The sequence below is a fragment of the Anolis sagrei genome, chromosome 1, assembly GCF_037176765.1.
Source record: "Anolis sagrei isolate rAnoSag1 chromosome 1, rAnoSag1.mat, whole genome shotgun sequence".
Taxonomy (NCBI): Eukaryota; Metazoa; Chordata; class Lepidosauria; order Squamata; family Dactyloidae; genus Anolis; species Anolis sagrei.
The window spans coordinates 260,388,808-260,415,780 of NC_090021.1; the positions used below are offsets into that span (position 1 = coordinate 260,388,808).

Here is a 26,973-nt window from a genome sequence, read left to right on the forward strand (position 1 = left end):
GCTAGGAGTAGCATATTATTTGCATATCAAAACTATCAAAACGTATCAAATCACTTTGGTACAAGGCTTAGAAAATTGCAATTTATTGCAAAATAATGCATAGTCTCAGAAATTTTTTATTATTATTTCTGTAAAATTTGTTCAAATGGATTTAGGACTTTTTGCAAATAAGCTCCACATTTCATAACTTTCATAAAGGCTCTGATAATTCAATATATAGACAAGTCCAAAGGGCAGAATGCTCATAGGTACTAATTAAATTTCACAATAAACTTTTCGTATGATGACCAGAATTGTTTTCTGTTGCAATCTCAAACATATCCCGCTTCCTCATTGAGTCGCATTTCTGCAACTGTTTTTTGTCTACATAACGGACAGATATAGAGAAGTTTTGAAGTGTGTATTTACAAATCGAGAGGAAATCAGGGATGAGCTCCTCAAACTGGAAATGCAACTTAAAGAAAATGCTCTGAAAACCAATTATCGACAACATTGCTACAAACAAATTGAAATTCTAAGCTCTCCAGAGAAATTGGAAAAGGTAAGCAGTTTGTGTTTCTGGCTTTTCTGCCATGTTTCCTAATTCTATTAAATCTAATATCTGACACATGTTATGTGTCTCCGTTCCACATTTGTGATGCTAACAATGTCATTTTTAAATCTTTTAAATCTGAAGGATGCATATATGCAAACACTACATAGCAGGATTTCAGGAATTTGCATGCTCACTTATACACATATGTATACACCACTACATTGGCAACTCATGTGCTATACACAGCACTTACTATCAGCCATATAAAGCAACCTGATGCATACTGGGCTGCTTCATACAGCTCCTGGAAACTCAACAAAGTAGGATTGCAATACGGTAGAGTCTCGCTTATCCAACATAAACGGGCCAGCAGAACGTTGGATAAGGGAAAATGTTGGATAATAAGGAGGGATTAAGGGAAAGCCTATTAAATGTCAAATTGCATTAAGATTTTACAAATTGATCACCAAAACATCATTTGTTGTTTGTTCGTTCAGTCGTTTCCAACTCTTTGTGACCTCATGGACCAGTCCACGACAGAGCTCCCTGTCGGCCATCACCGCCCCCAGCTCCTTCAAGGTCAATCCAGTCACTTCAATGACGCCATCCATCCATCTTGCCCTTGGTCTGCCCCTCTTCCTTTTTCCTTCCATTTTCCCCAGCATTTTCCCCAACATCATGTTTTAAAGGTTGGATAAGCGAGACTACTGTATCAGCATACATAGTGGCAGGCATGAAAATCCTTGATGAAACCTTCATATGTGCTTTTGATGTGTGAAGGCATCTTGCTGGAATCCCTTCTCTATCCAGTTTATATTGTGTCAAAGCAAAATCCATCTCTTTGGCAAAGGGAATTCTAGTCTCACAGTCCTGTCACCAAGTCCTCAATTAGGCTGCCTGTCATCTCTCATCACCTTTCCTTTAAATCCTGCTTCTCAGCTCTCTGTGAGCCTTGTTCCTTATCCCTTTAGCCATCTGGCTACAAGAACTTGCTGCCTCTTTTGTCCGGTTCTATCTTTATTGTTATGTATCAGCATGACGATTTCTGCCTCTTAAGGCCTGTGTAAGATGTCCCTCAGCCAAACAGACCTTTCGCTACTCTTCACTGTCGAATGTTCTATGACTGATTCGTTCACTCAGAAAGTACAGCATTCCACGACTTCATAATAGCTTTCTAATAACTGCAGAAAATGAGAAATGAATCATCAGTTCTTATCCTTATAAGTGTGTGTTGAAGTTTGTAAGCATTTTTCTCTTCCTAACCTTGAACCTATTTATTAATAGCATTTTTATTCCTGAGTTTTAAACACAGGTTATTGTTATTGCAAAGCTTTCCACACACAATGTGGTTCAAGTAGTAGCCACACATTTGCCAAAGTAGCTAGTACTGTACTTGACTGTAAATTTTAATAAAGAAATGTCTTTATAGGCAACAGGGAAACATGATCACAGGATTACGTTGCTCAAAACCCGTCGCTTACATATGGAGAAGAAAAAAGAGGTGGCGATTAAATGCTTCGAGGACAACATGTGTTGGTTGCACAGAGTGGAAAATGAAATGCGCCTCTTGGATCACGATGGCCATATTCCTCAAGTAAACTGCATCTTTTCATTTTGTCACTGAGAAATACATTCAGTGTTAACATAGAGCAAAAGTTGCTGAAGAGCCATTGTTCTTTATTGTGCTCTGACACTGATACTTTTTTTTAAGTTGCTGTCTTTCTCCTCACTGTGTTTGTGGGGAAGATTTCAAATGCTTAACATTCATTATAGAGAGAGAGGTTTAGGCCTATTTGGACTAGCCCTGAAAATGCAGTTAACTCCTTTGTAGTCGGTTGGGTTGTGGTTATTTCTTTAAACAAGTATGTTTGTTCCTGGAGTAATAGGATTCTTATTTGTGGGTTTGGCTCTATATGTCTGATATAAATTTGACTCTCTCTTGAAGGAGCTTTCGAAAGATCTGCATTGCCACCATTTGAAGTTAGAAGTTAAAGACCTGAAAACTCAGATTGACTACGTGAGGACTCTAGCATCCATACAAGAACAGCAATATAAACAGACAGAAAAGTAAGTCTATTTTGAAATCTCATATTTGATTATTTTCTTTTTTTTAAAACTTTCTAGATGTACATATGAGCTGTAGTTATTTTAATCATTTATGAAAATGGTAATATGATGAACTATTGTCTTTATGGGTGTGAAATCTCAAAGGCAGTGTTTGTTTTTCTACTCATTTATTCCACAAAGAAGACAATTCTACTCCTTTCAAAATGTCTCTGTAACTCCTGTAACTTTTAAATTCACAAATGACCAATCACTTTACCTTTCTTTCTGCTATTTTCCAGCAAATAACAATTAAGAGTAACATAGGCTATCATAAATTTCAGAAGTAATACATAGTCATCATGACTTTTAGCCTTTGCCTAATATTCCTGATATTACAACTTGTGTAAGTTTTCTAGGCAGAGAGTGTATATGTGTTCATACTTATATGCTTGTTACTTAAATAAATTTGTATGACACCAAGACACAATTATTTATTTATTATTTATTTCGGTCATTTCTACCCCGCCTTTCTCACGCCCTAGGGGGGACTCAAGGTGGCTTACATCCGGCACAATTCGATGTCCACAATTACAATAAAATGCAATAGCAATCACACAATAGATTAAAAACAGACAATACAGTACAATATAAAACAATACAATATCAACTAAAACCGCTCTGTAGCCAGCGTTCATCGTGTTCTAAAATCCGTCAATCCGTTTAGCATTGCCATAGACCTTTCCAACTCTAGTCATCATTACCTTGTTACCCCTGCCAGACTATCCAAATGCCTGGTCCCATATCCATGTCTTCAGCTTTCTCCTGAAGGAGAGGAGAGATGTTGACAACCTAATTTCCCCGGGGAGTGAATTCCACAGGCGAGGGGCCACCACTGAGAAGACCCTGTCTCTCGTCCCCACCAGCCTCACTTGTGATAAAGGTGGGGCCGAGAGCAGGGCCTCCCAGAAGATCTTAAACTCTGTGGTGGTACATAGAGGGAGATACGTTCGGACAAGTACACTGGGCCGGTGCCGTAGAGGGTTTTAAAGGTCAAAACCAGCACTTTGAATTGTGCTCGGAACTGGATCAGCAGCCAGTGGAGCTGACGTAGCAGAGGAGTGGTGTGCTCCCTGTATGACGCTCCGGTGATTAATCTGGCTGCCGCCCGTTGGACTAGTTGAAGTTTCCGAACAGTCTTCAAAGGCAACCCCACCTAGAGTGCGTTGCAGTAATCTATTCGGGATGTAACAAGGGCGTGGACCACTGTGGCCAGATCAGACTTCCCAAGGAACGGGCGCAGCTGGCGCATGAGTTTTAATTGTGCAAAACCTCTCCCGGCCACCGCTGAAACCTGGGGTTCCAGGCTCAGCAATGAGTCCAGGATCACTCTCAAGCTGCGAACCTGCAATGAGTCCAGGATCACTCCCAAGCTGCGAACAATGTTCTCTTAAGTTTATAACTATACCACTTTTTCTTTTTCTTTTTTCCTCCTCTAGAATACTAAGTACTGCACTGCCAGTTCTAAGAAAGCAGTATGTTGCTTTGAAAAATGCCGGATTAGCAAATGGTGTCATTGAGGATGACTTCAGGGAATGTGAACAGCTAATTCACAGAGAGAAAGCTGTAGTTTGGGCTGACCAGATGGCTGAGGAAGAACTAAAACAAAATGACCAGCCAATGATGTCTGCTTTCATGACATTTCCGGAAATTGTGAGCTATCGAAATACTCCTTGCCGTAAGTAGATAGCTGCCTTTTTGTGTATCAGAAATATCTTTCATAGAAAACTGTTAATTCAAGAATAGGTTAAGAATGCCAACAAATTTAACTAATGCAAACGTCCTAATTTCAGAATTTGTTGTCTGTAAACAGTGGTTGTGTCCTTTCCCTTGCTTGGTGAACTATAGTGGAGAAGGGAGAATCCTAATTTTAAAAAAATTGCTGTTTTTAATGGCTTCACCATTCATCTAGAACTGGCCATCTCTCTTCTTGGATGCTTTCTCAGGAGAAAAAAGCTTCTTCAAAGGGACTGCTGTCACAAGAAAAAAATAGTAAGATTGAGGCAAAAATGGTTGCAGAGAGATAGGAAAACACTAGAGTATGCATGTGTCTGTCCACCTTAGTTACAGGAACTAGAGAAACAGAATTCGCCTTTTAAAAAATTAGGTTTAAGGTTCTTACAGGATTCAAGGCATGACCAATGTTAGCAGAGAGATACCTTCCCCCATAACTGTAAATGTCCTTGGTGTTAGCAAAGAGGAGAAAATGAAAATCTCATCCTGTCTTTGTGGTGGGAGCAATAGCCTCAGTGATAGATTTAGAGTTTATAAGATATTTATAGGATCCATTGTAATTTTAAAGTTAAAGGGGAAACCCAGAGACCTTGGATGTGAAAGCTTAAGGTGGCAAAAAAGTGGTGTTCGTCTTTCTCTCAAGAATACCAGCACACAAAAGTTAGCACTTCCTTTTTTAGCAGTTACAAATTTATCATTGGCAATGCCTTACAAAAATGTCAGTTCTAGGCTAGGCATTGAAGTGGATCTGTATATAGCTTTGTTCCAGATCATCAAAGAGAGAGGAAGTGTTGACATAATCCTTGATCCAGATAGTCATTTGGAGAGATGTGTGCACAGTAAGGCTTCATTACCACCCTTTCTGAGTTCTTCTGGAGTTTAAAAGCTGCTTGTAAAAACGGGGAAGCAGCAAATGACTTGGAATGACAAGGAGGCTACCTACCATGTATATTATTTATTTATTTATTTATTTATTATTCAAACTTATATGCTGCCACTCCCCTGGGGCTCGGAGTGGCTTACAAGAACAGGCTAAAATCGAACACAATTTAAAAACAATTTACAACAATTTAAAAACAATTTAAAAAATATTATGGATTGGAACCATTTGTCAGCTTTGCCTTGAATGGAAGTCTGTCTGTCTGTCTGTCTGTCTGACTGTCTGTCTGACTGACTGACTGTCTGACTGACTGACTTGTATGTCTAAAATGGCATTGAATGTTTGCTGTGTATGTGTGCATTGTGATCCTCCCTGAGTCCCCTTCAGGACGAGAAGGGCAGAATATAAATACTGTAAATAAATAAATAGGTATAAACAAATGCTGAAAACAAAAAAAATCAAATTTTATTTAAACAAATTATAAAGATTTTGTATAAAAAGATAAAATACTTTACATCAAATTTGTATGATGCCTATTTATAGATAATTTTTTAAATATGTAAAATTTGTTAAAAATTGTCACCATCTTATTTTGTTTAAAAAAGTTGATTTTATGCAACCGTTTTAAAGAGTGTGTGAGTGGGGAAGGGAGAGATTGGACCTTTAAAGAGTTTGAAGGGAACTTGTATATTCTACTAGCGATCCCTGTGTTCATGTTTTTTTTTTAAATGCCCCCATTAGAAAATGCATAAGACTCCCAACATCATGGGTCAATTCTCATCAAACCCCACTAGTATTCAAAGTTGGCCATGTTGGGTGAGCGTGCCATTGTCATTTGGTTTCACAGTGCTCTCTAGATGTGGGTAAACTATAAAAGTCACAGTATCCAGAGTCAACCCTCCCCCCCCTCAAAAAAAAAAAAATCAATCCAGTCTGTTTACCAAGTTTGTTCTAAATCTGTTTTTGGGGAGAGATACAGTGCTCTCTGGAAGTGGGGGTCATCTTGGAAAATACTTACAAACAAACATAGATACATACAAACTGACTTTTAATAGACAGACAGATAGATCAAGGCATGTCAACAGCTGAACATACGTTCCTCACAGATAAGGGAACATAGGATGTATTGTGTGCATAATACAATACAATTAAACAGTTTTGCTTAGCATAAAATTATAATACTTGGTATAGTAAAAATATACTATAAGCAATAATTACACATTGCAAATGGTTTTATTTAAAAAATATGTATTTGTTATTAGAAATGGAGCTGCAAGGACCAGAACTGTAAGGAACCTTTTGGTTCTGTTATTTTATTAAAGCAGACCCCAAAAATCAACATTAATAATGGAGGGTAAAACCACACTCCTCTAGTTCTCCACAGTGCCAAGAAGACATAAAACATGAATTCCCCCAAAAAGATACTTAGAAAGGAAACCAAGGCCAAGAATTGCAATGAACAGATACTGTACCTTGTTACATAAACGTGTCCCTGTTACATAGTTTTAGAAATAATTTGCAGGGAGTAAATATATAAGCAACTTGTTTATAATGTTTTATTCACCATTCTAAAAACAAAATATTCTATAATCCAACTTCTCATTTTTTCCCCCAAGAAATAAAGTTTGTGGTGACAGACAGGAAAAACCAAGGAGGGGTCCCAATTTTATCCTGTTTTTTTCCCCCTTGGTCTTTACTTTTCATGTTCTAGAATGCTCTCTTAATATCGTATAGATCAATCATGAGGCCAAACAGAGCATGTTCTAAGATTTTCTACAGTCATTGAACTTTTGTGAGGACCTACATTTTCAAAACTCTTGTCTCAAGCAATTAGGAAAAGAATACATTACTTCCATTAATGGAAAGCTCTTATGGATCAAAGGGCTTTCTATGGGCAAAAGAAAACCATTGGATATGGCACTTGCTATCTAAACTTGGATAAGGAAATATACAAAATGACACAACTGTGCTGCTAGAAGCAGTCAGTATTATATTCTATTCTGGTTTTGCTTAAAGAGCCACCACAAAATATGTAATTAGTTACAGAAATTGCTTCCTGGGGGAATTAAATCTTGACAGAGCAGGAGCTTGGTGGCTATTAGAGAGACCTAACCCATCAAAAATGAGGAAATTTTCCAGCAGAGATTTATATTGAGCCCATCACACCTTTTGGTGCATTGATTTTTTTTTGATTTTTTTATTTATGTTCTTTGGTTTATAATATCTTCAAGATGTTGGGCAGGAAATGGAGTTTTGTGCACAGAGACCGAAAAACACTAGCCACCTGTTATATAGTGGTCATTATTTCTTATTTTGCAATCCATATTTCACTGACAGCGTAATTGCATGGGCTTTACTTGTCAGCACTACAGCAATGCCATTTCCAAATTTTCTTCAATTTTTGGCACTAAACTCAAATCTGTTTATAAATTTGCAGACACTAAAGTGTGCGTACTCAACATAATGTTTGCATTTAAATAAAATGTACAGACACTCTCACAGTAATTGATAAATAAGTCAATTAAAATGTTTCGGACCATTTTTTCATATTTGGATATCCCAATTATGATGTTTCATTCATGTTAAAGCTGAGGTATTTATACAACATACCTTTAATAAATATGTATCTTGGGAATCAAACAGGAAAGGTGTGTATGTATTAGCTCAGCTTGCTAGCGATCATAGTATACTGCTTTGCTCTTAAATGTAGATTCCCAAGATTAAGAAATTTGGAAAGCTTTATTTGTTTTTTGCTAATGTTCTCAACATAAGAACTATAATTTGTCTATAAATGCTGGCTATACTATTGAGTATAAACAAAGCCATCTGAAGTTACCATTTCAGGGAACAATAGGTTGTTTCACATCAGGTTCATGATATTTAAGGGTGATTGTATCTTTCAGCAGCTTGCTGTGCAAAGTGTGGCTTATACTAGGATATGGCATTTGTCAAAATAAATCTTGGGTAATTCAACTTGTCAAATATCTGTCTTAGTCAGGCGTGTAAATCATGTGGCCTGCAGGTGACATGCGTCTTCCATACCTGCCAATCCTGCAAAATATGTATTGAAATGCTAGAATCACTACTCCTGGAAGTGTGAACTTCCCTTTGAAACAAGTCTTTCTTCTCCAAAAATGGGTTTGGGGCCTCATTGGGTGTAGTTCTCACACGCTATAGCATAACTAACTGGCTCATTTGCCACCCGCTGTTCCTTTTCCTGGCAGCTTCCTCTTTCTAGGCAAGCTTTAAAAGTAAATCCTCAAAAAACCAACTCACTAAAGAAATATCCCTAAAATGGGGGAAGCACTCTCAGCAGCCCACAAACTTCTCTGTAAACTTCAGAAAGCTTGAGACTAGGCATCTAGGACTCAGAGGAAAATTAGGTGGGTGGTTTTTCTGATTAAGCTGAACCTCACAGCAGGCAGAAGTTATATGAAGGACATTTGTTACTTCAGCCTATTCCACAATTCAGTACAAAACCCAACTTCCCAATGGAAGAATTGGCAGAAAGCACAAACAATAACTGATGTTGGGTCAAGCCCAAATTTTTGGATCAGTCCATGGGCACTCCAAGCAGAGCATGCTAGGCAGAGTACTCTCTTATTGTTCTAAAGGGAAAGGGTTTTTTTCCATATTAGTGCAAGATCAAGCTATTCTTTTGAGTCAATGCAATTTTTCATGGTAACAGATGAGGAAAAAATTAAACCTATTGTAGAATTCAACCCTGTTTTGAAGGCTCTTGGTGTTGTTGGGAAAGGAATTGCAGTGATAGATTTGCGGTGGCAGCAAGGGCAATAGAAGGATGGGTAACTAAAGATCTTTTCCACCACAATTCCTCATTCAGTTCAAGTATTTACACACTCTGCCTCCACAAAACCTAAGCTATGTTTGTTTTGAATTTCATCAAAGAATGACAACGCCAAAATAGAATTGATATTTTGTTGTTTTTTTTAAAAAAAAAAAAAACAGATGAGATGATCATAGGGCATTTCGATCATGACTAATGTATAGGTTTTTGTTTTTATTATTATTATTTTACAAAATAAGCTTAACACTGACATCACAGATATCCATGTCCATGGCATAAAGCAGAGTTTCTAAACTGCATGTGTCAAACGCAAGGCCTGTGGGGCGAATTCAGCCCATCACATAATGCCATGTGACCCATGAGGCTTTAAATGCCAGTGCAACTTAGCTACAATTACACAGTCCTACAATTGCAAATAGGCCTTTGAAAGTAACCATAAGCCTGATGTGGCCCTCGTCAAAAATGAGTTTGACACTCTTGTTCTAAACCTCTTCGGGCTCATTGATTCTTTTAAGAATCTGATGAAGGCTATGGGCTCTGTCCCCAGCGGAAAAGTACCTTAACACAATTTTCAAAGTATCAGCAAGGAAATTAAAAGATGAAAAATATCATTCTTTGATTTTATTTTTGCAGATAACTCACAAACCCCCTCAAGGTACCTGAATATCAGGTTGAGAGCCATAGCATAATACGTTTCATGGATGGAGAGAAGGAACAATTATTAATAAAACTTGATAGTATGAATAAAACTTGATAGTATGAACAAAATGTCTATTTAACGAGATAGAGGCTTGACTGTAATGGTTCTCAGCAGGAGGAAGCTAGTTAGGCTGTCTACCTAACATGTTTGTGATTTAACTGCTCTAGAGTGTAAGGCTACATTAGCTTCAGCCCTTTAATTAGAGACAAGATGCTGCCAACAAGAGGATTAAATCTTAGAGGAATGGCAACAGACCACTATTCAAGATGAAGGACCAAGCATGACTGCACATATACTGTATATTCATGTGAGAGTGTGCATAGATCTATTAAGATATAAACATGTGCAAATAATTTTCTAATTTGGAAAAAGGGGAAGGTTTAAATGTTTGTCAGTTAAACTTATATTTTACTTCCTATACTTCACTTTTGTAAGACATTCATCTCTTTCTTATGATACAGTTAGCCCTCCGTATGTTAGTATTCTGCATCCATAAATTCAAACATCAAGAGTTTGAAAAAATACATTTTTTAAAAAATCCAAAAATTAAAGCTTGATTTTTACTAATTTAAATAAGGAATACCATTTTTTCTGTGCCATTATATATAATGGGAATAGAGCACTCACAGATTTCTATATCTACGTGAATGGATGCCAAGTTCCCCTGTATTACCTGTGTTAGGTGTGCAAAGTTTAGTGGCTCATTCACTGCTGGTGAAAGAAATGGCAGTCACTATGGATCTATGTTCCTTTTACACTATAATTCTAGTACTATGACTCCACATTAGGAACCATGGCTAGTTCCTGTGAGATTCTACAGTTTTGTATTATAGCTTGTAGGATGTGGGAACTAAATAACAATCCATATACTGCAAATCTTAGGATTCCATAGACTGTTGGCATAAGAGTTATAACGGAACTATAATGCCATCAATGTCTTCTGTGAAAGGGCCCCTTGGCTGCCATATTTGTATATCCTATTCAGAGTCATTATGACCTTAATTCGTCAACTCTTTTCTAAATAGCTTGGGGACAGGGGGAAAGTTTTGGCAGGATCTGAATGAAAATGTTATTTGGAATTGTTTAGGAACATGTTTGTAAAAGTAGATATGCACCACTTTGGGAGAGGGTTTTACAAAAATAGATTTTAGAGAATTAAGTTTTAAATTTTTGTAGGATCTAAATGCATGTAGTATTTTGCCCTGTTGGTTTAGCATGATTGCTACGATCTTTTGCCTGCTCCGTCAGATATTCTAATGAAACTAAATGAATATTAGAATTGCCAGAAACTTGTTGAGTGCCACATGGATGTAGCATGGCCTTGATCTAGAGATCTCACTACTCTACTTTGAGGAGAGAGTGGCAGGGCATGATAAAGGAACAGTGAGTAAGATTGGAGAATGATCTAGTATTAGAAGGTACCAAAAGAGTAGCCCTTTAATGCTCCTATCAAAAGAACAAAAGCAAACAGTGACCTTCAAAGGAGAGAGAGAACATGTTGTAGGTAAGTAAACTAATAAAGAGCAGTGCTGAGAGTTGTACCAGAGGTCAGCTGCCATGAGTTTGTTTCAGAAACCAGTGGTGTGGAAGTTACCAAAGAGGAAAATCAAGGATATTGTTTCCCAGACTCCAAATGGGAGTAAGCAGAAGTTGGAAGGGGCCATATGTGCCATCAGTTCCAACCCTCTACCCAATGTAGGATCTCCATCTCATCCCCAGTAGGTACCTGTCTAGCCTCTTTTTTAGGACATCCAGAGAAAGAGAATTCACTTCCATGCTAGGCAGTATGTACCACTGCCACATCACTCACTGTCAAGATTTTCTTTCTAATACAGTAGTTCTCAACCTGTAGGTCCCTAGGTGTTTTGGCCTACAACTCCCAGAAATCCCAGCCAGTTTACCAGCTGTTAGGATTTCTGGGAGTTGATGGCCAAAACATCTGGGGACCCACAGGTTGAGAACCACTGCTCTAATATCTCATCAAAAATTACCCTCTTGAAATGAAACCTTTAGACCTACTTGGGAAGCAGATAACTCATCTCCATTCTCCTCTTTGTAGCAGACCTCAAGGTATTTAAAGGATGCAAGCATGTCATACCTCTTCTCCAAGCTAGACATGCCCAGCTAGTTCAACCTCTTTTCATATGTTTTGTTCTCTATACCTCTTACCATCCTCATTGCTCTTCTCTGAACTGGCTCCAACTCATTTTGAAAATGAGGCATTAAGAACTGGATACAGTACTCCAGATAAGGCGTGATTGGCCCAGAACATAGGGGGACTATTATTTCCCTTGACTTTGAAATTGTGGTTCTATTAGTGTAGGATAAGATAGCATTTGCCTTTTTTGCCGTGCATCACTCTACTAGCCCATGTGCAATCTGGAATAAACAATCCTTTTCACACATAGTACTGCTGCGCTTTAGCAGTACATACAAAGAAAACTTTTTAATTACTATTATTTTCACCTTATATTTCTGTAAAAAATGTTTAACTTTTTATAACTCCTTTATTAATGAGCAGATCTTTCTAGCTACCTCCAAAACATGTTCAGAACCACTCCCATTTTCAAAATTCAGTGCCATGCGCTTCAGTCAGCTTTCTCTTGATAGCTTGGCCATGTTAGGTGACAGTCACATGGATCTCATAACAGTTTAATTTCTAATTTCCTGATGTGTGGTAACTTGCTTCTCCAAACGCTTATGGTTTTTAAGAGAGTGTTTCTGCCCAAGGGAGTGGGAATGGTGTGGGCTAGCAGAGGTGAGTATGTTTGATTGAATCCACCAGTCCTTTCTTTCATCTCTCAGTGGAGACTACTAGTTTTCAGTAGCACTTGAATGTGAGCAAGAGTTGAATCTTTTCTGTACAGTGACATCTTCCTTCGCTCTTAGCTTTCTCATAGATGGATTTTCCATAAACGACAAAGAGGGGAAGAGATGTAGGGAAAGCTACCTTTTGGCTAAAGTGGGCGTGAGGTTATAACAGATTGGGAAATCATACACAGCTGTGGTAGTTAACTCCTGCCATTGAGTGCAGCATAAATTATTATACGTCAAGTAAAGCCCAAGCTCTAGCGTAAGAGTGACATGCCAGGCTCGTGTTTAGGGTTTTGATTGATGGTGTGATCCGTGCTCCCTCTATGTGTGAGATGTGGGCAAGAACTGCACTTGCAGCCAGGCATTTGCTTGTATTTCTGTGAAGGAGAAGGTTCTTGGCATGGTGTCAGGTATCACATTTCATTAATCCTTGTTGTACATTAGGGAACAGAAATCCATTTTGAAAGGTAGGGGGAAGTGTCCATTTACTTGCTCAAGTGACCAGAAGCAATGCCAGTTTATTAAGGGGAGAGCTAATTGCTAGGAATTCTTTTCATCATCAAAATATTGATTTTCAAACACGGGATTACCAGTTTCTCACTCTCTTACCTGTATGCTTCATCACATGCTGGAGAGGTCCTTCCATTCAACTGTTTCTGTTACAACTTCCTTTTTTCCTTGTGAGTAATTGAATTGCACTAATGACTGTGTTGCCATTCTTCAGACTGCAAGCAGTTTTGTAGCTTCTTCACATGGCATTTATTGCCTTGAGAATGTCATTAAATTGCCCAGTATAATAACGCCTTTGGGTCACATGAATATTGAATAACCAAAATTCATTCACTAGGCAACATTTGCTGCTCGAAATTCCGTGAGTCAGAAAGCTGTTAAAAGAATCAAAATTTATGATTAGTAGCGTAATTGGATCAATCATTGGAAGCCCAGAAATGTTTATTGAAATGAATATATTAATATTTGATTTTACTTTAGCCGAACAACCTAGCAGACTTAATTTAACACAGATTCCAGAAATATCCCCTCATGCATGTATTAGCATGGGTTCTGGAAGAAGAAAAATCCCAGCCCATTATTTTGTCCCAAACTGAATTAGAACTAGTCCCATTCATCAATGTCTTCTTGACATGAGCTCGACATTTGCAGGGTATGACTCATGTTTGCTAAACACTACTTTCACACTTTTCACATTACTTGATACCATTCTACCTCTTGCATTTGTATATTCAATACTTGATAAATTAGTTTCTTATTAGTGGAGATTTCTGTGGGCATTACACAGCATCACCAAGCTGTCCAGAGGCTCCTAATTGAAACAGATCTGATGAATTTGTTTGAATATTTTTGTGATGAGCTCCATTTTGAGTAGTGTGCTAAAAGCTTGCCGAAAGTACATATTTAGACGTGTAGCACGTATTTGGATGTGCATGTTTATTGAGATCTTAAGTCCCATTGTGTGGAATGGTGTTTAATCCCAGGTAAATATGCAAAGGACTGCAATCTTGAAATAACAGTATAGTTTGCTGTATGAGCACACATGGTAGAAATTTAAAAAACAGATCTTGGAACTTAAACCCCTTTTGAATATCTAATTAATGTATTTATGGCCCTAAATGGAAAAATGCTGGTTCATTCTGGTATAGTGCATGTTGTGATGCAATATGAAAAGGATATGGTGATCCCTCCTGAAAGCAAATGTTTCAGCTTTTCTTGACTAACTTTGTACCTAAGCCAACCTTGATATATAGCTTTATCCAACGCTTGATATATTTTCCCCTCATGTAATACTCCGTTTAAAACTAATTTCATCTCTTAAATATTTGCTCTGTGTGATGCTTCATGATTTAATTAAATGATGCCAGGCTGGCACTCATTTAAATATCCATCTATATTTTATATAAATGTATTGTTATTGTTTATAATGCAATAAAAAGGTATTGTTGATAGTGTCAAAAGGCTGACTTAGCATTGCAACTTTGGGTATGAGCTATCAAGCCCACATTCAAAACTTCTTCAACCATGTACTCATTGGCTGTATTAGATGAAATTCTAAATTATAGGTTAGCACTACAAGAATGAGCAAACCTGAGTTAGTCAAAAACTTTCAGATTTCCTTCTCTGGCATAGATACAAGTAGTGTGAACACATGTAACCAGTCATACACATCTATGCACAGAGGTCAATATAAAAGGTTAAGAGCCTCCTGAACATGACAGTGCTTGAATAAGTAGTTGTCATGCACCTAGCTGCAGGAAATGTTGATTGAATGTATTGTTGCTGTTGTCATGTGTCTTCATATTGTTTCCAATTAATGGCACCGAAAGGCAAACCTGTCATGGGGTTTCTTTGTAAGATTTAGTTTTAATGGTTTTATATGGATTTTTATTATTTTACATTAAATGTTTAAATTGATATGTATATATGTAATTTGTGGCATCAAATCGTTGCCAATCTGTACGCCACCTTGAGTCGCCTTTGGGCTGAGAAAGGTGGGATAAAAGTGCTATAAATAAATAAATAAATTTATTCAGAGACGATTTGCCGTTGCCTTCCTCTGAAGTTTAGAAAATATGATTGACAGAAGATCACCTGGTGGGTTTCCATGGCTGACCAGGGTATCACATCCTGGCTTCTCAGGATTCTATTTCAGCACCCACACCACAATACTATATTGGTTCTCAAAATCCATATAACGCAATACATTATAATTTTTCAGATTTTTTTTTAATCTATGTTGTCAAATTGTATCTCCCAACATTCCTCAACATTGGTTGAGCTGATTAGCTTCAATTGGAGTATAAAAGTACCTGGTTCCCCTCCTGTTTTAATCTTCAGAATTCACATTTCCCAGTCTACTACAGGCAGCCCCTGAGTTACAAACATCTAACTTACAAACAACTCATAGTTACAAAAGGGGGTGAAACAACAGGAGGAAAATCTACTTCTAGGAAGGGAAATTTGCTGCTGAAAGAGTTATCATGGAGAAAAAAGGTGTCTCCTTGTTTCCCCAACAAACCTTTTTTTTAACTATCCAAAGCTATATATGTGGCTGGTGTTACACTTAAAAATGTACCTGTTCCTATTTTCAAGCAAATTCAGTTTGAGAACAAACCTACAGAACCTATGTTGTTTGTAACTTGGGGACTGCCTATATATGAAAGGTGTTTTGTTCAGTCTAACATGTTCCATGCTATCAGTAAAACACAGTGACATTCTGTTCTTTGAATTCATGTTTTATCTCTTGTTTTAATATTCATTCTTCTTCTTTTTGGATTCTGAAAAATGAAATCTGGGACTTAAAGTATACTCATTAGAACGTGCGCACAGTAAAACTCACTTGAAGAGTACAAATGCACATGATTGCAATGAAAACCAGGCACAAAACATTCAGATGCCATTAAATCATTGTCCCCCCTTTTTTTTCTCCTGAAGTAAATCTGTGTATGTGTACCTTCAAGTTTCCTGTTGAGTTATGATAACTCCATGAATTGCTGTATATAAAGCTTTAAAAGATAAATATTATGGAGTGATTTACCAGTTCCTTCTTCTGAAATATAGCTTACAGCACCTGGTATGAGTTTGTTGGTCTCCCATCCACATATTAACCAGGACTGACCCTGCTTACATTCTAAAATCAGATAGGATCTGCTTCCCACGAACAATATTGAAACAAACCTTTCTAAATCCAGTATTTAGGCCGCTGTTAAGAACTGGATAAACCAAGATATTCTTTTTCTCATTTTTAAAAGAACGATTTTATTGTATGTTTTTGCTTTGAGTTGTTTTTAACATCAGTAGTTTCATAAGTCCTGAACTTTCCTTTACCTGCTACTTATATTTTTCTTATACAGAACCCCTTGCAATCTGCTTTCTATTAATGTAGTACACTATAAAATATGGCTCACTGTGATGAAGTTTAACAAATTATTAATGTTGGCAATACTTTTAGTGTTCACTACCTATCTGTTTTATAGTTTAAATGCTTACATTTACGGTTAATTTAAAAGTGGTTTCAGTACTTGGAATCGGAGAAGCTTCTAAAACTTGGCACCCTTACCAAAATGTTTCTTTCTGATTTCCTTCCCAGTTGCTCTTAGGACATTTACAAAACCCCAGTGCCTTACAGTAAACAAATTTGTTTTTTCCCTTCCGAAAGTGGAACCTCAGTGCTATAATGTATAGAGGCAAATCTATCAGATGCCAATCATTACTTTTTCCTGAGACACAAAATTTCAGATGCTTGTGCTAGACTATCACCTCCATAAATAAATATTTTAAAATGTTACCCAAATGTTTAATAGGCAGCAGTTTGAGAGATTTGAACTGGATTCCCCAAGGAAAGCATATTATGGACATTCAAAACAGTGACTATTCGAGCGGAAATAGCCAGTACCCCAGGGTTTGAAATGTCAGTATTCAGAGGATGCATCATTTATTCTTCGGAGGTGCAATGTTTATTTCTGGAGACTATAATGCATAAACCAGCAAGTAATGAAATTACTATCAATATAAATAATGACTGAGTGGTGTTGGGACCCCCGTGTCAAATTTATTTATTTCTAGTCTTCCTTTTTCCAATAAAAGAATCAGAGCTACATTCAACAGATTTTTAAAATACATGATTAAATATTCACAAGACACAAAAGTTAAAATAATATTATACAATCAAAATATTTAAACCAGATTAAAACATACACAATTAAATATAAACACAAGCACAACAATTTAGCAAATTCTAGAGTACTGCTTAGTTGAGATGGTTACTATAGTCACTCATCAAATGCCTGGTGGAACAGAAAAGCCAATTTAACTTCTCTGGGAAGGGATTTCCAGAGTCGGGGAGGTAACTTCTGAAAAGACCCTCTCCCATGTTTCCATCAGATTTTCAACTGATGGCATTAGGACAGAGAGAAGGGACTCCCTAATATGTCTGAAAGAAGGAACAGGTGTGAGTATAGTAACAGAATCCTAGTGTTGGAATAAACCACAAGGGCCGTCCACTCCAACCTTCTGCAATGCAATAATACGAACATACAATCAGCACTCCTGAGAAGTGGCCACCCAGCTTCTGTTTAAAAACCTCCAGAGAAGGAGATGCCACCAGCCTCAGAGGCAGCATATTTCATGTCCAAACACCTCTTACCTTCAAGAAATTAAGACATAAATTTGGCTATCATATCAACTTCCTCTTCTCCAAGCTAGTCCTTCAAATAACAGCCATATAAATCCTCAAATAGCCAAGTTTTTTACTATTAATTATGCAGATATACCTCACTTAAGTAGGTAGGACCCTAGGTGTTGTTTCTCTAACAGAAAATTTGGTACCAGAGGCAGAAGTGACATGGAAACAATAAGGGCACGTTCTTGTGACATAGATTATTTTTTTCATATTATTCTAGACACTCTTTTGTTTGCACTGGACCAATTAAAGAGGGTCATCTATCAAATTCTAGCAGGAGTTGTTTTTAGTACATATTTTAAGATGGCTAATCTTATTATACGGTAGAAATGGAAATTAATTGGCCCTTATGTATATAAGAATTCTAAATAACAAGAGAAGGGGATAATTTGATGATTTTATAAGGTGGAAGAAAATAAGAAAGCCACTGAAATAAGCTGTTTAATCTGCTTTCCATTGTATCTTTTGACTTCTTAAACTCTACTAGCTGGAGAATATGTGTCCCTCAATATGTTATTAGGCTCTGTCTCCCATTATTACTTACCACTGGCTATGGTCGCTAAGACTAACAACATGTAGGTGGGGCACATATTCCCCATCCTATGCCTTTCTGCCCTTGACCCCTTCACTCTGTGATGCTTATTGTAAATCAGCCATTATTACAATGCCTCCTTTCTCTAGCCTATCCGCCCAGCTGCTTTTAATTATGGTGTATAAACTGGTTCTATCAGTAACAGGAGAGTTATGCATTGATAAATTATTGTTTTAGTCCCTCATTTCCTTCTCTCCCTCACTGCTGCTGTTGAAATTTATTTGCCTCAAACCATATTGTACAATTATCAGAGGCCTGGTCTACTATGTTATATATCAGTAACAACAAGCAGTCCTTGGGGACTGCAGCTCCTGCCATGCTCTACAAACAATGAGAAAGTGTTCCATAGAATGAAAAACATTGTTGACATGTTTTTGTGTTTGATGTTGATTTACTGTTGCTATAGTTAATATGTATCTTTAGACTTATCTCTTTCCAGAGGATGTCAGGGCAACATTTATGTTCTCTACTTCCATTTTATAAAGTAGTAGTTCGGCCCCCTGGTGGCGCAGCGGGTTAAATTACTGAGCTGCGGAACTTGCTGACCAAAAGTTTGGCAGTTCAAATCCGGGGAAGCAGGGTGAGCTCCCACTGTTAGGCCCAGTTTCTGCCAACCTAGCAATTCAAAAACATGCAAATGTGAGAAGATCAATAAGTACCGCCTTGCTGGGAAGTTAACAGCGCTCCATGCAGTCATGCCGTCTACATGACCTTGGAGGTGTCTACGGACAGTACTAGCTCTTCGCCTTAGAAATGGAGAAGAGCACTACCTCTCACACAACTAGACTTAATGTTAGGGGAAACCTTTACCTGTTTACTAATTGGATATAAAGAACACTGTGCTTTATCTAAATAGTGCTGAGGTGAAAGTGGCATAAAGGTTTGGGATATACATATAGTAAATAATAAGCAAATTTGTTCTAGCTCACCCAGTGAGACTCATAAGTAAATAAAGTTTTGGAACTGATAAGGGCAACAAAATAATATATGACTTCAGGTTTGAACATTCTCTACATCCTAGATAAAGGCACAAGTAATGTATATTACTGAATCTAATCTGAGTTTTGGGTGGCGCCTTTTATAGAGCTATCCAAGGTGCTGAACCTATTTTGAAGATAGGCTTTGAAACTCATACAAAAATCATATTAGAACCCATACTAGAATCTAGACGGGATTCACTGCCTGCTGACAGCCTCTACTAGATAGAGAAATAACTCTTCTAATGCAGGGTGTGGGACAAAACAGGATGCCATACTCTGGATTTTTAATGTTTATACTATGGTCAGCCCTCCATGTCTACAGATTCCACCATCCACAGTTTGAAAATGTTCCCCTAAAAATTACAAAAGGCAAACACTATTTTGCTATATTATTATTTATAATAGAACTTGAGAATCCATGGATTTTTTTAATCCACAAGGGGTCCTGGAACCAACCCAGTGAATACCAAGTGACCACTTTACATGTATTCCCATGGCATTGGGTTGTTTATGTCAGGATCCAGCAGCCTTTGAAGTGAAATTTTCCCATTGAGGTGCTACGTGACTTCCATTGGGGATTTGAAGTAATCCCTGGGCAAAAAGGCTCATCTGTTTAAGTCCCCCAACTGGTTCAGTTTTTCTGGATTTAACAAACTCTCCTACACCTTCCCTTAGATACCTATCTTCCCTCCCCTCAACTCCACAGCAGTAGAAATGAATGAATGAAGCTTAGGGATCTGCAGTTGCACATCAGTATGAAAAGGGATAAAATGTCTTCCAGATAATAGATGTCCAAAAAGGTCTGACCAACAGTGACAAATGCAAGATACCCCACTTAGACAGAAAAAATAAAATGCAAAGATGCAGAGTTGGGGATGCCTGGCTCAACAGCAGTATATGTGAAAAAGATCTTGGAGTCCTTGTGGACAACAAGTTAAAAATGAGCCAACAATGACATGCAGTGGCAAAAAAAAGCCAATGGGATTTTGGCCTGCATAAATAAGAGTATACAAAGTCATGGCTTCAAACTACAAAAAAGAGATTCCATCTGAACATGAGGAAGAACTTCCTGACTGAGAGTTGTTCAGCAGTGGAACTTTCTGCCCTGGAGTGTGGTGGAAGCTCCTTCTTTGGAGGCTTTTAAACAGAGGCCGGATGGCCACCTGTCAGGGGTGCTTTGAATGCAATATTCCTGCTTCTTGGCAGGGGGTTGGACTGGATGGCCCACGAGGTCTCTTCCAACTCTATGATTCTACTCCTCTTTTCTGCCTTGGTCAGACCATATCTGGAATACTGTGTCCAATTCTGGGCATCACAATTGAAGGGAGACGTTAACAAGCTGGAATGTCTCCAGAGGAAGGTGACTAAATTCATCAAGGGTCTGGAGAACAACCCCAATGAGAAGCAGCTTAAAGAGCTGAGCATGTTTAGCCTGAAGAAGAGAAGGCTGGGGGAAGACATGATAGTCATATCTAAATGTGTGAGGGAAGTCTTAGGGAGGAGGCAGCAAGCTTGTTTTCTGCTGCCCTGGAGGCTAGGATGCAGAACAATGGCTTCAAACTCCAGGACAGGAGATTCCATCTGAACATTAGGAAGAACTTCCTGACTGTAAGTGCTGTTCAGCAGTGGAACTCTTTGCCCTGGAGTGTGGAGGAGGCTACTTTGGAGGCTTTTAAGCAGAGACTGGATGGCCATCTGTCAGGGGTGCTTTGATTGCGATTTTCCTGCTTCTTGGCACGGGGTCGGACTGCATGGGCCATGAGGTCTCTTCCAACTCCATGATTCTATGGCTTCTTCCATCAGCCCTCAGTGATACCATTAGGCTGATATGGTGTAAACATGGGACGGAAGCCACATGCAATCTCTGACCTTTTTTATTTTTTTCTATGATACCTTGCTGTATTACACCAGAAAAACTTAGATTCTAAAAAATGTGTTTCCAAAAGTTGGCAGCAGACTGTTAATTAAAAGAATATAGTGTAACTGACTAACATAGTCAATTATCTTGTCAGTTGTCAGTCTTAACTGCAAACTCCACAGTGCAACTGAAAAAGTGCATTAAATTACTTTACCTTTTACTAGTTGAGTGAAAGCCGTGCTTTCGAAAACCTTGCAAAGCATTTCCCCAATCATTTGGAACAGGAAGCTTTTAATTTGCTGCTTCTGCTGGCACTGCTGCTGTCTGTGCTGTTCTACTGTAATAAGTTAATCTAAAGTTCACGGTTTCCCAAGTTACCTTAAAATTAAATATTATTCCCTAAAGAATTAAAATCTGTCTGTAAATCATCATAGCATAAATTAAATTAATTAACATCAATTCTAAAAGAATTGTTATTAATACAAGAATATTTAGTGTACTTAGAATGAATTAATCTATTCAAATAATAGTGAATCAATTATTAGTGATTTGTCTGTGGATTTTCTCCTGGTGCTAAAAATCTAATTATAATAAAGTGAATATATGCTTATTTTTACCCAATTTATTTATTTATGTCAGTTTTATCATCATCATCATATTTAATTACTTATTAATCGCCCTCCATCCGAGATGCTCTAGGCGATTTACATAACGAAATCGTACAGAATAAAATACATACAAACAGATATTAATAAATTAACATAGGTCAAGTGCTCTAGTAAAAAGCCAGGTCTTAAGTGCTAAAGGCCCTAGGTCATGCATGGCTCTCATATAGGGAGGCAAGGAATTCCATAAGGCAGAGGCAGAAATAGAGAAAGCCCTGCACCTGGTACTTTCCAAATGCACTTCTCTAGGATCCGGTATATAGAGTAAATCACGTTGGGAAGGACATGGTGACTTCTGGTGATGGAAGGAGAGACGGTATCTAATATAGGATGGACCCTGGCCGTATAAAGTTTTAAAAGTCAGGACTAGCATCTTATACAGACCACAATAATCAATTGGAAGCCAATGTAAATGTCGCAGCACTGGTGTTATATGGCATTTCATAGGCGATTTTGTGAGTAACCTGGCTGCAGCATTTTGAACAATACGGAGCTTTCAGGTCGTAGACATAAGAAGGCCAGCATACAAGGCGTTACAGTAGTCCAGCCTAGATGTGAACGTGGCATGGATGACTGTTGCCAGATCCTCGTCCAACAGGTAGGGTGCCAATTGCCTCGCTTGTTGTACATGGAAAAAGGCCTATTTGCTGGCAGCAGCGACCTGAGCTTCCATTGTCATTTATCAATCAAAACATTCTATGGTTGTACTATTTTGTTCAAGCATACGTTGCTCAAGTAGTCAGCTACCTGGAAATATAGGGTGTTTCAAAATGATGGAACTAATTTCAAAGCAGTATATTTCACGTTTACTGCTCCTCACCTAGTTGTAGTTGTCCACCTGTTCCAAACATCAACAATTACATTGCAGTCAAAGCATAAATTAAGGTTGCATTTCACTATTGTGATGAAGCCTTGACTTAGCTGATTCTTAGTTTGGTTTCTGACCTTACTTACTTACTTACTTACTTAGGCAATCCCTCATTGGATGAGTAGGATAGTCTTCCATTTATTTATTTATTTATTTATTGTGTCATGAGCAGACCAAACAGTTGCATTGCATTTTTTAAGAAACAAACAAACAGACAAAATACAAAGTTTGCAAGCTTGGTAGTTGATTAAATGTCCTTTGACCAGTAGCTGGCCACTTGAAGTGCCTCTGGTGTAGCTGCAAGAAAGTCCTCCATTGTGCATGTGGCAGGGAGATTATTGTAATGGTTGGTCCTGAAAAGGTCCGTTGGTTGTTTTGCTTGCTTGTTTGCATGCTGCAAGTCGCTTCTGGAGTGAGAGAATCAGCCGTCGACGAAGACGTTGCCCAGGGGACGCCCAGATGTCTTGCAATCCTGCGAGGAGGCTTCTCTCATGTCCCCCATAGTCTTCCATGATCAGTTTTCTTGTTTCTGACCCTTGCCCCCATGTTCCCAGGCCCTGCCACCCAAATCTCTACCCCAGAGTATTCCTAGCTGGACAATGCAGTCTGGTCTCCATGTAAGTGTTTACTCAGGTTATCTTACTTTTTGTATGATTACTCCCTTAGCTACCATTTTCACTACATATGGAGGCCTGTTGAATTCAATATGGGTTATCACTTCCTGTCTGTTAGCTCAGCTATTGGAGAATACAGTCAAGCCTTCGCATTTACTTCGGTTAAAGACACAGTAGGACCATTGCTAAAGTGGGAAAAACTAATGTTAAAAACCTGCTATTTTTTAACCTGAGAGAATGCATCTCTAGGAATCTGCAGGTCCTCCACTATAACGCTTCTGCAGAAGCTGGGAGCCTAAAAGTGTTCTCCCTAGTAATATCTAGATAGAATGTGTCAAACTCAAGGCCTGTAGGGTGAATCGAGCCCTCTGTGTCATTTTTTGTGGTCCTCCAGATGCTGGACTACAACTTCTGTATTCCTTCTGTATTCCTGTTTATTCAGGATAGAGGGTTCTCAGTTCAGATACAATGCTTTTGGATAGGATGTCTTTACAATGTTCTTTAACTTCTCCCCAACCTCAGGCCCACAATTGGTATTCGGTTGCAATTACCATTATTGCCAGTCTGCATGGCAAAAAGTTGTCTTTCAGTAACATCTGGGAACTCAAACTGGATAATAACTGAAGAGCACTAACCACTATGTAACCAAATTATATTTGGTCCTCTGTATCCATGGATTCTTCATCTGTGGATACAGAAGGCAACAATAAGTCTGGTGTGGCCCTCAATGAAAATGGATTTGACACCCCTGCTCTGGATTATCTAGTGCAACTCTATGGTCAACTTTCAGCAGAGATTCCTAGAAAGACCATATTAATCAAATCTGTAGATAATCAAAATTGTAAAAGTTAAATCTGCAAATGTGGAAAGCTTACTCTTTTTTACTAACCTTCCCATTGGTATCATGTTGCATATCATTTCCCAAAGAAATAGGAAATTCCTAGCTCAGTCTTCTTCTAAGACCAGAATGAATTTAAGAAGCTAGTTATATTTTGCCAGTGTCAACAAAGCTTTCACAGCTATAGTGAGTTTAGACTTTACTTAATCAGCTGTAAAGTTTCTTCATCTATGCTTCCTTGTACAGTTTATAAGGCTGGAAAAAGCAGAGTTTATCATATTCAAGTGCTGCCCTCCAGTTGTTGGTGGGCTGCCACTTACATATCTTACAACATTGTAGAACTAATACTGTAGAGGAATTCTGGAAATTACAATCCAGAAACCTCTGAAGGGTTGCATTCCAGAAAAGATACAGGAAAGTAGTTAAAATTATTTTGCAAACCACAAAAGATGAGATCCTCAGTGAACTGAAACTCAAAAAACAAGAACTCTCAAGCAATTGGCAAAAAAATGAAGAAATAATACTCCATTCACAAAGTTGTTTTTATAATACAATAAAACTGTGTTACATTAAATTTAGTTTGCATTTATTTGCTTTTAATTACTGTCTATACAGAGTTGGTGGTATGGTGTAGTATGGAGTCTAGATTAGAAGTCTATATATAGTTAATAAACCACCAACTGGAAATCGTATTATACTCTGGTTCTGTTGGCTCTGTTGATTTTATTGGCTGCATAATAATTTTATTAATATTAAATAATTTTAGTTGTAGTTTATATAAATTTATGTTTATGTTTTTATGTTAGATGTAAATTAATTGACAGGTTATGTTACTATTTAATTTTTGGTTGTATGATATAATTTTTTCTTAGGTGTTGGTTTATTTTGGGATCTGATCCGTTATTTGTACTTGTATTTATGAATGTACTATGGCATTGAATGTTTGCCATTGTTTTTGTTGGAATCCACCCCGAGTCCCCTCGAGAAGACAGGGCGGAATACAGATGATGATGATGACGACGATGATGATAGTAGTATTAGTTGGGCCTATTTTTAATAGTAACCTTGCAACCAGAAACTACATTTATCTAGCACCAATCAGTCACCATGGATGTAGTCAATGGAGAGTAATGTAGTTGGGACAAGGTCACTGTTTTCAGAATCAAATTTGAAAGAGGTGTGATTGTAAAACTGCTTCTCATAATAGAGCCAGAATTGCGGATGATTGTATAATCATGTGTCAATGTAAACATGCATTCTAGCTTTTCTATCACAGCTACCTTTACAATTTTCAACATGTTTTCAACTTCAAATAACCAAAGCTTAGCACAATTAATGAAGCAGGCTTCCCTCTCTTAGGTACACCATTGGCTACTTCATCAGACAAAATCAAGTCACATATGCAACATGAGGTGGAAAATGTAGTGCCTCCTCACAAAAGAATAAGGCGGAAACTGATAGAGTCTCCCCTGGTAGTGCCAAGTCTGAATCGTTGCAGTCAATTGAGCCCTAATCACTTGGGGGATTCTGTCAGGAAAGCATTCCAGCCCATTGTGCACACGCCAGAGGCCTGCAAGAAGCCCATGAAGAGTTTGTGTTTGGAAACTGTGGTAAAGTCTGACCGACTTTCAACAAGCCCTCAAGGGGCAAACAGCTGTAGTGCACAAGTACAAGAACGACTAAAGCAAGACAGTCTTGGGGATACTGAGCATCACGCGAGTTGCGAGACCCACTTGAATACAACCATTACTCTTCAAGAAAATGATCCGGATGGTACTGATCACCCTTCAGGCGTATCCAATAACAACTCACAGCCAAGTAATGGAAGCAGTGTTTTGCAAAGGTATCTCTTTCTCCCCCCCCCCCCCCCCTTTTTTTTTTTTATTGTTTCCACTTTAAACTTTTGCTTTGGTGCTGCAGCTTTTTAGAAAAAAACACAGTTGGCATTGCCTTAGTTCACATCTTGATGTGTGATAGAAGCTTCATGATGATTGATCCTGTGAAGTGCCCTTCCCCAAGTGAGCACCCTCCGTATGTATTGGAGCATAACTCCTACCTGTGATTAGCATGCCCATTTGCTAGGGACATGGAAGTTGTAGTCCACCACACATAGAAAGCACTAGATGAGTATAAAGCCTGACATAATAAATTGTGAAGCCCTATTGAAGAGATGTTGCCTTGCCTGTATTTTTTATCTTTGAGAGCTCCACAGTTCGTGATTCTAAACACTGAGGGTAGGAAAGAAGCAAACATTTAGTAAACACATTAAATAGTAATTCTGTCCCCCTATAATAAAATAAAATTTTAAAAAGGCCCCTGTGGTGCAATGGGTTAAATCACTGTGCTGATAAACTTGAAGGTTGGCAGTTTGAATACATGGGATGGGTAAGCTCAAATGCTGTATTTTATTCCCATGGAAAATGTTCTACACTACATATACTCGCGCATTTGTGTGTGTTCATTCATAAATGACTGGGCTGTTGTATTATGACACTGACCAACGTACATTTTTGTGCCTCGAATGTTAGACTTGCTTCTGGACATATTTGACCTACTGATTCCAAAATGGGAACAATTTTCCCCTATCAGCTCTAGCTTTTGAAATATAGAACATATGCTATATGTTCTACATCTCAAAAACTAGAGCTGATAGGCCAGAGCAACACATCAAGGCTGAGATGCTGGACCTGGTGATCCTGGAGCAGTTCCTGAGCATCCTGCCCTCAGAGATGGGAAGCTGGGTCCAAGAGTGTGGGCCAGAGACCTGTTCCCAGGCAGTGGCCCTGGCAG

At 38.2% G+C, this 26,973-nt stretch overlaps 1 protein-coding gene across 2 annotated transcripts in view; it reads left to right on the plus strand.

Moving 5' to 3' along the window:
* LOC132769280 (kinesin-like protein KIF18A) overlaps positions 1-26,973 on the plus strand; it is a 52,898-nt gene that overhangs the window by 17,132 nt on the left and 8,793 nt on the right. For both annotated transcript variants that reach the window (XM_060766093.2, XM_060766084.2), the window contains exons 10-14: positions 379-541; positions 1,965-2,129; positions 2,481-2,602; positions 4,078-4,316; positions 25,543-26,026. In XM_060766093.2, coding sequence (XP_060622076.2) covers positions 379-541; positions 1,965-2,129; positions 2,481-2,602; positions 4,078-4,316; positions 25,543-26,026 — 1,173 coding nt within the window. The remainder of the gene's footprint in view (positions 1-378; positions 542-1,964; positions 2,130-2,480; positions 2,603-4,077; positions 4,317-25,542; positions 26,027-26,973) is intronic.